A 12991-nucleotide genomic window follows, 5' to 3' on the forward strand; every position below is an offset into this window, starting at 1 on the left:
GTGTGTGTGTGTGTGTGTGTGTGTGAGTGAGAGAGTGTGAGTAAAAGTGAGTAAGAGTGTGTGTGTGTCGCTGTTTATGTAGTGTGTTGAACCTGGCCGTCTCTCTGTCTCCTCAGATTTCGGCTTCAGTAATCTGTTTTCTCGAGGACAGCTGCTGAAGACGTGGTGTGGCAGTCCTCCGTACGCCGCACCCGAACTCTTCGAGGGGAAAGAGTACGATGGACCTAAAGTGGACATATGGGTAACATTGTTTCCCACAGACTTTCACTAATTGTGGCGGCATATATCTGCAAATTAATTCTCTGCCAGCAGGAGGCTGTTGGAGTGGTAGAGATTGAGGTTTCCCTGGTAACCGCTGTACACAAAGAAGTGCTCTGCTCACAAACACTGCTTTATCAGACATTACATGCAAGATGAGATGAAAATGACATTCAAAACTTTCTGAAGACAGACGGTTTCCTTCAGAAATACAGTGATATAAAAACACCCACACCGGGTTTTCGATTAAAAAATGTGCCGTGCGGTTTATTCAATGGAGTCATAGCCTTTTGGAAAATATATTTGTGGCAGTCAGTTTTGATATTGTGGCGGGCACCACAGGATCACTGGTGGAAACAGAGCGCTGATAACACATACTAGAGCTGAGCTGACAGTGTGACTTATTTTGAATAAATTATATTGTAGTAATCAAATATACACATTATTTAAATTCACATTTCACTTAGACATTACATGTGTTAATGCTTAAGCATCATGGACAATGGTGAGGAACCCGCCTACTCCTCTGTCAGTAAATGCAGCTCTAAATTCAGTTTTATTCCAGCTGTCGTGTGCAGATTTTGAGATACAGCAGAAGCACACATGCAGTGAACCTCTTCAGTGTGCTGCGGGACACAGATCATGTGATCAGCTCCAGTACTGAGCATGAGTGTGTGGAAAAACTCTCTCTCTCTCTCTCTCTGTAGAGTTTGGGTGTGGTGTTGTATGTTCTGGTCTGTGGCGCCTTACCGTTTGATGGAAGCACTTTACAGAACCTTCGTGCTCGAGTCCTCAGTGGAAAGTTCCGGATCCCGTTTTTCATGTCCACAGGTACAAACATTCACGCTTACTCTCGCATGCTCACAAATCTCACAATCAAGCACACACTCTTGCACACTCACATAAGCACTATTCGGACGGGACTAGTTTTCTAAACTACGTTTGAATTTCAATTCTTTCCACCTGACGTCTGTGATTTTCATGTACCAATTCGGACGGGACTAGTATCTCCGTGTTTATTACAGAGGTGGGAGGGTCAGATTTGTGCATCTGGGCGTCACAGAGATCACTCGCTCTGTATGTGTGCATTGCATTCATTCAGAATGATTGCCTTAGTATTATTACACAATAAATACTAAATGGCTAGTATAGCAAAACCATGTTAATGTGTGGTTCCTTTAGTGTAACTTGTTTTCCTTTTTTATTATTAAATGTAATTAAAATATTATGTAACTGAGTACATAAATAAACGTGAGTAATCTTGCCTGATGCTGATATTACAATGGCCGGTATTAACAGTTTGCGCGATGTTGCTATTGATTTTATTATTTTTAGTATTTTTTTATTATTATTTATTTGCCGCTAAGCAAATATATCAAACATCCGCGCGGTAACAGCATCTACGGTAATTCACATTGGCCAAAACACACAAGGATAGCGTTGTGAAATAAAATATCACCTGCAATCACAGACATTCGCATTCGGATGGGATTAGTTTTCTCAGAGGATCACTGAGTTTGCTGAAAAACGGTAGGTAATTTGCTCTAGAATTATCACAGAAGTTGTGTGAGAAAAACACAGACGTGGCAGATTCGGACGGGATTAAAATCACCAAGTACGTCTGTGAAACGCAGATTTCTCTAACCACCCCCTGTAAAGCTAGTCCCGTCCGAATAGGGCTATAGACTCACTTTCGCACACTTACACAGACTCACTCTCATGCACACTCACACAGACTCACTCTCGTGCACACAGACTCACACACTCACACACTCACACAGACTCACTCTCATGCGCACTCACACAGACTCACAAACACAGTCTCAATCTCTTACACACTCACACAGACTCTTGTAAACACTCACACAGAATCACACACAGACTCACTCTCATACACACTCAAATGGACTCACTCTCTTGCACACAGACTCACTCTCATACACATTCACACAGACTCCCTCTCGTGCACACAGACTTACTCTCGTAAACACTCACACGGACTAACTCTCTTGCACACAGACTCACTCTCATATACATTCACACAGACTCACTCTCGTGCACACAGACTTACTCTCGTAAACACTCACAAAGCCTCACTCGTAAACTCACTCTCGTTCACACTCACACAGACTCATTCTCTTGCACACAAGACTCACTGTCGTGCATAAAGACTCACACTCACACGGACTCACTTTAGTGCACTCAACCTCACTCGTAAACTCACTCTCATGTACACTCACATAGACTCACTCTCGTTTACAGACTCACTCTTGTGTAAAGACTCACTCATGCACACTCACATAGACTCACTCTTGTGCACACATACTAAAACACTCACACAGACTCACTCTCATGCACACTCACACGGACTCACTCTCGAGCACAGACTCACACTCACACAAACTCACTCTTGTGCACGGACTCACTTTCATACACACTCACATAGACTCATTCTCGCACAGATTTACTCTTTAACAATCACTTTCACGTACTCAGATGCATACTTTAAAAAAAACACTAACACACACAGACTTGCATACTCACAATCTCTCACACACACACACACACACACAAACAAACACAGATACTTGCCTTGCTGAGCCACAACACATGACTGATGTGTGTTTGTGTGTTTCAGACTGTGAGTATCTGATCAGACACATGTTGGTTCTGGAGCCCAGTCGACGACTTTCAATGGAGCAGATCTGTAAGAACAAGTGGATGAGACAAGGAGACCCCGACCCTGAGTTTGACAGAGTCAGTCACACACACAAGCACAAAAACACTCAATACACACACGTGATGCTTGCAGTTCAGCTGTTCTTAGGCCTGAAGCAGTATTTCAGTTAACGATGTGTAGAAATGTTGCTGATTTGCCTGTGCCTCTATCAGCTGATAGCAGAATGTGAGCAGGTGAAGGTGGAGAGAGAAACAGAGTTAATTAACGAGCAGATTCTGATGGCCATGTCAGAGATGGGCTTCGACCGTGAGCGGACCTTACAGGTGACACGCGCACACACACACACGCTCACACACCCACACACACCCATCGCTCCTTCATTCAGATCAGCTCTTCTGGAACACTCATGTGGTTGTGTTTCTCCTTTCAGTCTCTGCACACGGACGCATACGATCACTACAGCGCCACCTACAGCCTGCTGTCTGACAAACTCAAGCGGCACAAGAACCTGTGTGTTGCTCCGCCCACGCCACGCCCCCTTTACACGCTCAACACAGTGCAGGTGTGTGCTGTTACCATTAGCAACCTTTGGTTCCTGATGAGAGGAATATGCATGAGCTTCAGAGTGCCTCATTTACATACTGTGTTGAAGCAAAGCTGTGGGCTTCTGCAGAACTAACGATGATTCTAGAGGAAAGGGATCGTGGGGTTGTGAGAGGATTCTGGTTATGTGATAGTGTTTTCTGATAGTCATTTTTTGTTTTCTTTATTTGTTCTGAAATCACTTACGAAAGGGATTAGTTTCAATACAGGCAGCCAGAATGTGGATCAGAATTAAAATTGAAATGACGACTAGATTAAAAGAAAGCTAGTATTGTTGAAAGCACTAAATGAATAAAGTAGACTTGACTTGACTTGGTTGATCTGCTTCATCACGTGTGTTTGTGTGTGTCCAGCAGGATCAGAGTAACACTGTCAGTATGACTGTACCACAGGTTCAGCTCATAAACCCAGAGAATCAGATCGTTGAGGTGAGTGCAACACTGCTTTCAGCTCACAGTCAGTGAGAATAAATCAGTCTGGAGTGTGAGGATGCAGAATGGATTGTTTTTGACCCTGTGTGTGTGTGTGTGTGTTTCAGACGGACGGGACGATGGCTCTGGACAGCGATGAGGGAGAAGAGCCCAGTCCAGAGGCAATGGCCCGATACCTGTCCATGAGACGCCACACTGTTGGTGTACCGGACCCCAGGTACTGCACAACCCAGCCAGTGCTCCTGTTTCTGCTGTCTTTTATTTGCTCTCTTTTCCTCCAGCTGGAGCTACAGCTTAACAAGCCATTAAAACCTTCCCACCTAACTAAAGTCCCTCCCAGTTTACCATAAACCCCTCCCACTTAACTAAAGTGCCTCCTAGTTTACCATAAATCCCTCCCACTTAACTAAAGTCCCTCCCAGTTTGCCATAAATCCCTCCCACCTAACTAAAGTCCCTCCCAGTTTGCCCTAAATCCCTCCCACCTAACTAAAGTCCCTCCCAGTTTGCCCTAAAGTGCCTCCCAGTTTGTCCTAACCCCTCCCATCTAACTAAAGTCCCTCCCAGTTTGCCCTAAATCCCTCCCACTTAACTAAAGTCCCTCCCAGTTTGCCCTAAAGTGCCTCCCAGTTTGTCCTAACCCCTCCCATCTAACTAAAGTCCCTCCCAGTTTGCCCTAAATCCCTCCCACTTAACTAAAGTCCCTCCCAGTTTGCCCTAAATCCCTCCCACTTAACTAAAGTCCCTCCCAGTTTGCCCTAAATCCCTCCCACTTAACTAAAGTCCCTCCCAGTTTGTCCTAACCCCTCCCACCTAACTAAAGCCCTCCTAGTTCTCCTCAAAATCTGCCCCATCTAACTGAAGCCAATCCCAAACCACTTAAAACCCCTCCCACCTAAGTCAAGCCCCTCCCAGTTCACTCTAGACCCCTCCCACCTTCCCCCAGCACTGATGTTGTGTGTGTTTGTCAGGGCTGAGCTTCAGGAGGATCTTCAGAAACTGGCTCCTGGGTTTCCGCGTGTGGCCCCTCAGCCGCCCTTCCCTCCGCTGGTGCCCACCATGGCACAGATGCATCTGATGCCGACCCCGAACCTGCAGCCCACGCAGCAGCTGGAGTACAAGGTAAAGCACACACACACACACACACACACACACATCAGCTGGGCCACCGGCTGACCCTGAGATCACCTGATGTGTGATGTGTGCAGGAACAGTCTCTCCTGCAGCCGCCCACCCTGCAGCTGCTGAATGGCATGGGTCCTCTGGGCCGCCGGGCGTCTGATGGAGGGGCCAACATCCAGCTTCACGCGCAGCAGCTGTTGAAGAGACCGCGCGGTCAGTCGCCGCTGGTCACCAGCCCGGTGAGACTATCCCACAATCCTCCTGTTTCTCACAGCTGAGCATGATGTACTGCGTTCATGATCACACGTGACATACATCAGCACAGTGACGTCTCGTTCATCAGATCAGCACATTCGACTCTGATTCATTTGGCTGTATATCAGCTACATTACTTCAAACAATCTGTCAGCTCATACATTACTATAATATCAGAGGTTCAGATTAATAATGCAGTAGTCTAAAGTATTGCTCTGACGCATGTCTCTGTGTTCGTCAGCATCCGATCCTGGACGTGGCTCCGGTGGATGAGGAGGGGTCCGACGCCGAGCCTGATCCGGAGGCCGTTCAGAGGTACAGCAGTGTGTGTGTGTGTGTGTGTGTGTGTGAGCTGCTGTGTGTGTGTGTGTGTGTGTGTGTGAGCTGCTGTGCTGTGTGTGTGTGTACGTGTGTGTGTGTGTGTGAGCTGCTGTGTGTGTGTGTGTGAGCTGCTGTGTGTGTGTGTACGTGTGTGTGTGTGTGTGTGTGAGCTGCTGTGCTGTGTGTGTACGTGTGTGTGTGTGTGAGCTGCTGTGTGTCTGTGTGTGTGTGTGTATGTGTGAGCTGCTGTGTGTGTGTGTGTGTGTGTGTGTGAGCTGCTGTGTGAGCTGCTGTGTGTGTGTGAGCTGCTGTGTGTGTGAGAGCTGCTGTGTGTGTGTGAGCTGCTGTGTGTGTGTGTGTTTGTGTGTGTGTGAGAGCTGCTGTGTGTGTGAGCTGCTGTGTTTGTGTGTGTGTGTGTGTGTGTGTGTGTGTGTGTGTGAGCTGCTGTGTGTGTGTGTGTGTGAGCTGCTGTGTGTGTGTGTGTGTGTGTGAGCTGCTGTGTGTGTGAGCTGCTGTGTGTCTGTGTGTGTGTGTGTGAGCTGCTGTGTGTGTGTGTGTGTGTGTGTGTGTGAGCTGCTGTGTGTGTGTGTGTGTGTGAGCTGCTGTGCTGTGCTGGGAGCCGCGGGTCTCTCTCAGGGACACACTAAACACTGCAGCGCTGCTTTGAGCTCTGGGGGTCTCTCTCTGTCTCTGTCTGTCCATCAGCATCACTTTCTAAAATGACTCTAAATCCTCCAGAGTTCCGCTAGTGACCTCTGACCTCTCTCTCTCGTGCCAAACGATGGCAGACTTCCCTTCTGTGGCTTTGCTTTTGTCTAATGGCTTTGCTGAAGCTAGCGGTGGGGCGAGCTCTGATTCTGTGTGCCGATTGGGTGTGTGTCCCTCCGGAGGCTGGAGGCGGCCAATCAGAGCGCTGATCCGTGCTGCTTCCTGTGGTTCAGGTATTTGGCGAACAGTTCCAAGCGGCACACGACACACGGCACGGGCCCCGAGCTCTCGGCAGAAACACAGAGAAACCGGCAGAGGGGCTGGAGCCCTGAGCAGCACAGCCGGTGAGGGCTGAACACACACACACACACACACACACACACACACACACCTATTCACACTCACCTATACATACACACACACACCTATACACACACACACTCACATCATACACTCACACACACTAACATACATACACACACACACACTAGTTCAGGGATGGTCAGCTTTGATCGTAACGAGGTCCAGAATTGAATAAACATGAGTCTGTGCTCTATATCTCCAGTAATGTGTCGAGATGTAAATGATCCGCACATATAACACAGTGATGGAGAGCTGAAGAAATCAAGGCTCCTCAGAAGATGTGAGATGTTCTGGAGGCTTGTGAAGATCATTCCTCCGCTGAGGAACAGTGAAAGTAAAGCTCCTCAAAAGATCCTGAGGATCAGATTTGAGACTCTAAAACATGATTGATGGAGAATCAAGTAAAGCTGAGCTGCTTCAGTCCAGGAAGAGTTCATCTGGAGATATTACTGACCTTATTCTGACCTTTACTTCATCACAATCAGGAGAGATCTGAGTCGAGCTGAAGCTGGACGCTTGTACAGTTACACTAGAAGATCTCTGACTGATCAAACACTAAACTCTCCTCAGAGACAGAAGACACCAGGAGATCGACCATGTTAACAATCAGGCTTTATAGGGTTAAATTACTATGTATATCATTTATGTATATATTTATTTTTACTCTTCTTTATTTAATTTTTTGTAAGTTGTGTGTTCAGGATCCAAAACATAATGATTTCAAGATAAGTGTTTAAATGTAAAGTGCTGCAGTTCATCTAAAGCTGTAAGTGAAAGCATTGGTCTGATGGAGAAGCCCTGAGAGGAATGACATCAGGAAGCTTCCTGTCTGCGGAGGAAGTGCTGTGTGAGGTCACTGCGCCCCCTGCTGGACACACACGGGACGACCGGAGCGACCATGCACTCACGTGACCTCTGACCCCACGGTGTTAGGTTTGACCTCTGGCTGCGGTCACATGATCACTTCTGATCAGATATTGAAGATGTTGATGTCTCCTCAGCTACTTTTATCATTGACATATTGTCCTCCTGACAAACCATACATCAGTGTAAAGCTCCAGGGTCACACACAGAGTTTATAAAGGTCACACACTCTATTCTGCAGGAATAATGTTAGTAATGTCCGGAGGAGCTTCACAGAAAGATTCACTGAAAACTCATAATGAACTCAATTAGCTGGAAACCTGATGTAAAATGATCTGTGAGGTGGTGAGCTGATGTTCAGTCTGAAGGTGTTTCTGTGTTTGAGTGTTGTGTTGATCTTCTCAGAAGCTGAAGAACTGAAATCAGACCAGTTGAGTGTGTGTGTGTTTATGTGTGTGTGTGTGTGTGTGTGTTCTGCACATGTAGAGCTGCAGCTGACGCCACACACTGAGGTGTGTTTAGCGAGCGGTTTGTCTTTACTCCAGCGTGGCGTCTGTGTAACGGAGAGTGTTTGTGTGTCTCAGGTCGTCGTATAAAGACTGTAACACTCTTCACCTGCCGATGGAGCGCTTCTCTCCCGTCAGACGCTTCTCAGACGGAGCCGCCACCATCCAAGCCTTCAAGATGCAGCTGGAGAACAACAGCCTGATCCGACAGCTCAAACAGGTGCGGACACCAGCCTTCTCCAGCTCAGAGCCACGTCCAGATACAACTCTCATAATACTGACTGTGTGTGTGTGTGTGTGTGTGCAGGAGTGCGAGCAGCTGCAGAAGATGTACGCGGCTCCGCAGGACGAGCGTCTGATGGAGCACACACAGCAGCAGCACATTCTCTACCAGCAGGAGCAGCAGATCCTTCACCAGCAGATACAGGTCACTCTCACACGCCGCTCTGCTCACATTCACATTCTTCAGATTAGTCACTATGTTCAATTTTTCTGATTTGTTTTCTTTTGACTGTAGAGTGTTTTGGTAACTAGCGGAGATAAATTTTTTGTTATTTCAGTTGAGAATAATTTTATTTCAGAAATCAGTACATTACCATAAAGTTATCAGCTGTCAGGAGAATTTTTAATTATTTCTATAGCACAAACAATTGAACAGTTACTGTTAGATTAATGCAATTTGATTTGATATGTTGATGATGAAGCAGCCGGTTTAATAGGGTTAAACACACACACACACACACTCCTGACTGTGACTATGAAGGGATGTGACCATGTTGACTTCCTGTTTGCAGGCCCTCTCTTTGGGACATGGAGAAAACCACCCCAGCAGTCACCTTACATACCAGCTACAGAGGTACACACACACACACACACACTTGCATTTGTGGTTTATGTGGACTCTCCATAAGCGTAATGGTTTTTATACTGTACAAACCACACCCTGCCCCTCACAGAAAACACTGTTTTGTGTGTTATTTAAACATTTTAAGTGTCCTCATAAACCATGTTTTTGTTGTAGTACCCATGACATTATACACATCTGTGTCCTCATAAACCATATATACCAGTACACACTCACTCACACACGCTCACAGACACACACATTCACACGCTCATGCTCACACACTCAGACTCTTGCACAGGCTCTCACACACTCTTCCACACACACTCACACTCTCGCACACACACAGATTCACAGATTAGCGCTCACACACACTTTCGCACACACACTCACATTCATTCTAACGCACTCACACTATTGTACACTCACACACTCACTTTTACACACACACACACACTCAAACACACTCGCACATAAAATCTCACATTCACTCTCACACACTAGCACACACCACACAGATTCACACACACTCACTGACTCACTCAAACACACGCTCACATTCACTCAGACACTTGCACTCACACACACTTTTGCACACACACTCAAACACAATCTCTCACACTCTTGCACACATTCTGACTCTTACACACTCTTGCACACACACTCACTCTCTCTCTCACACACACACACACACACACACACACACTCAAACACACATACAATTGCACAAACACTGACTCACACTCACATTCTTGCACGCACACTCACACAGTCACTCTCTTGCACTTACTCTCACACACTCACTCTTTTGCACTTATTCACACACTTTAGCACGCATACTCACACACACACTCTTGCTCACACTCGCACACACTCACTCTTGCAGACAGTTTCATACATTCACACTCACTCTGACATACTTGCACGCACACTCACACATATACTCTCTTGCACTTACTCTCACACAGTCTTGCTCATACTCTCGCACACACACTCACTCTTGCAGACAGTTTCACACATTCACACACACACTCTTACTCACACTCGCACACACTCACTCTTGCAGACAGTTTCACACATTCACACTCACTCTGACATACTTGCACGCACACTCACACATATACTCTCCTGCACTTACTCTCACACACTCTTGCTCATACTCTCGCTCACACACTCACTCTTGCAGACAGTTTCACACATTCACACACACTTACTCACACATTCACACACATGCTCACAGACACACATTCACAGACTCACACACTTGCACTCACACACTTTTGCACACACACACTCGCAAACACACTGCTACATACAATCTCACATTCACTCTCACACACTAGCACACACCACACAGATTCACACTCACACACATACACACTCAATGACTCACTTGCACACTCACTCACATTCACTTACACACTTGCACTCACTCATACACTTTTGCACACACACACACTCGCAAACACAATCTCACACACACTCTGACTCTCACACACTCTTGCACACACACTCACTCTCTTACACTCTCTCTCTCACACACACACACACACACATGTTTGTTTTTGTGAAAAGTGGGGACATCCCATAGGCGTAATGGTTTTTATACTGTACAAACTGTATATTCTATGGCCTTACACTAACCTTACACCTAACCCTAAGCCTCACAGGAAACTTTGTGCATTTTTACTTTCTCAAAAAAACTCATTCTGTATGATTTATAAGTGTTTTGAAAAATGGGGACATGGGTTATGTCCTCATAAGTCACCCTCTCCTTGTAATACCTGTGTCATACCAATGTCACACACTCAATCTTGCACACACACTCACACATACTCGCACACACACATACACTTGCACACATACTGAATCACACTCACATTCTTGCACGCACACTCACACACACTCTCTTGCACTTACTCTCACACACTCTAGCACGCATACTCACACACACACTTGCGCACACACGCTCTTGCAGACAGTTTCAGACATTCACACTCACTCTGACACACTTGCACACACACTCACACGTTTACTCTCTTGCACTTACTCTCACACACTCTTGCTCACTCTTGAAGACAGTTTCACACACACACACACACACACTTACACATTCACACACACGTTCACAGACACACATTCACAGACTCGCGCTCACACACTCGCACTCTCGCACACACAGATTCACAGATTAGCACTCACACACACTTTCGCACACACACTTACATTCATTCTAACGCACTCACACTATTGTACACACACACACACTCTCGTGCATACAATCTCACACTCACTCTCACACACTACCACACACCACACAGATTCACAGACTCACACACACACTCACTGACTCACTCACATTCACTCTCAAACACTTGCACTCACACACTTTTGCACACACACACACACACACTCGCAAACACAATCTCACACACTCACACTCTTGCATACACTGACTCTCACTCTCTTGCACACACACTATCTCTTGCACTCACACACACACACTCACAATCTTGCACGCACACTCACACACACACACACACACTCACACACACACACACACACACACACACTCACGCACACACATACACTTGCACACACACACACACACACACACACAGACTCACACTCACATTCTTGCATGCACACTCAATCTCTTGCACTTACACTCACACACTCTCGCACGCATACTCACACACACACACACACTCTTGCTCACACTCGCACACACTCACTCTTGCAGACAGTTTCACACATTCACACTCACTCTGACATACTTGCACGCACACTCACACATATACTCTCCTGCACTTACTCTCACACACTCTTGCTCATACTCTCGCTCACACACTCACTCTTGCAGACAGTTTCACACATTCACACACACTTACTCACACATTCACACACATGCTCACAGACACACATTCACAGACTCACACACTTGCACTCACACACTTTTGCACACACACACTCGCAAACACACTGGTACATACAATCTCACATTCACTCTCACACATTAGCACACACCACACAGATTCACACTCACATACACACTCAATGACTCACTCGCACACTCACTCACATTCACTTACACACTTGCACTCACTCATACACTTTTGCGCACACACACACACTCGCAAACACAATCTCACTCTGACTCTCACACACTCTTGCACACACACTCACTCTCTTGCACTCTCTCTCACACACACACACAAACAATCTTGCACACACACTCACACATACTCACGCACACACATACACTTGCACATACTGAATCACACTCACATTCTTGCACGCACACTCACACACTCTCTCTCTTGCACTTACTCTCACACACTCTAGCACGCATACACACACACTCTTGCTCACACTTTCGCACACACACGCTTTTGCCGACAGTTTCAGATGTTCACACTCACTCTGACACTTGCACACACACTCACTCTTGAAGAGTTACACACACACACTTACACATTCACACACACGTTCACAGACATACATTCACAGACTCACGCTCACACACTCACACTCTCGCACACACACAGATTCACAGATTAGCGCTCAGACACACTTTCGCACACACACACTCACATTCATTCTAACGCACTCACACTATTGTACACACACACACACTCTCGCGCATACAATCTCACACTCACTCTCACTCACTACCACACACCACACAGATTCACAGACTCACTCACACACTCACTGACTCACTCACACACTCACTGACTCACTCACACACTCACATTCACTTTCACACACTTGCACTCACACACTTTTGCACACACGCACTCGCAAACACAATCTCACACACTCACACTCTTGCATACACTGACTCTCACTCTCTTGCATACACTGACTCTCACTCTCTTGCAATCACACACAGACTCACTCTTGCACACTCACACTCACGCACACTCACACACATACACTCACACACACACATACACTCTTGCACACACACACACACACACACACACACACACACAGACTCACACTCTGACTCACACTCACATTCTTGCATGCAC

The 12991-nt window shown here is 46.4% G+C and overlaps 1 protein-coding gene across 4 annotated transcripts in view; it reads left to right on the forward strand.

Annotated features, from left to right (window-relative positions):
• The window catches only part of LOC127972167 (serine/threonine-protein kinase SIK3 homolog), a 34411-nt gene that overhangs the window by 12956 nt on the left and 8464 nt on the right, over positions 1-12991 (forward strand). The window contains exons 5-18 of one of the 4 annotated variants that reach the window (XM_052575493.1): positions 117-241; positions 966-1089; positions 2897-3015; positions 3151-3261; positions 3369-3500; positions 3898-3969; positions 4080-4189; positions 4943-5093; positions 5180-5332; positions 5590-5663; positions 6611-6721; positions 8189-8330; positions 8418-8537; positions 8905-8966. In XM_052575493.1, the coding sequence (XP_052431453.1) occupies positions 117-241; positions 966-1089; positions 2897-3015; positions 3151-3261; positions 3369-3500; positions 3898-3969; positions 4080-4189; positions 4943-5093; positions 5180-5332; positions 5590-5663; positions 6611-6721; positions 8189-8330; positions 8418-8537; positions 8905-8966 (1606 nt within the window). Of the gene's footprint in view, positions 1-116; positions 242-965; positions 1090-2896; positions 3016-3150; positions 3262-3368; positions 3501-3894; positions 3970-4079; positions 4190-4942; positions 5094-5179; positions 5333-5589; positions 5664-6610; positions 6722-8188; positions 8331-8417; positions 8538-8904; positions 8967-12991 lie in introns of all 4 variants that reach the window. The other 3 variants (XM_052575492.1, XM_052575494.1, XM_052575495.1) reach the window with 3 other exon arrangements.

This window comes from Carassius gibelio, chromosome B15 (genome assembly GCF_023724105.1).
Source record: "Carassius gibelio isolate Cgi1373 ecotype wild population from Czech Republic chromosome B15, carGib1.2-hapl.c, whole genome shotgun sequence".
Taxonomy (NCBI): domain Eukaryota; kingdom Metazoa; phylum Chordata; class Actinopteri; order Cypriniformes; family Cyprinidae; genus Carassius; species Carassius gibelio.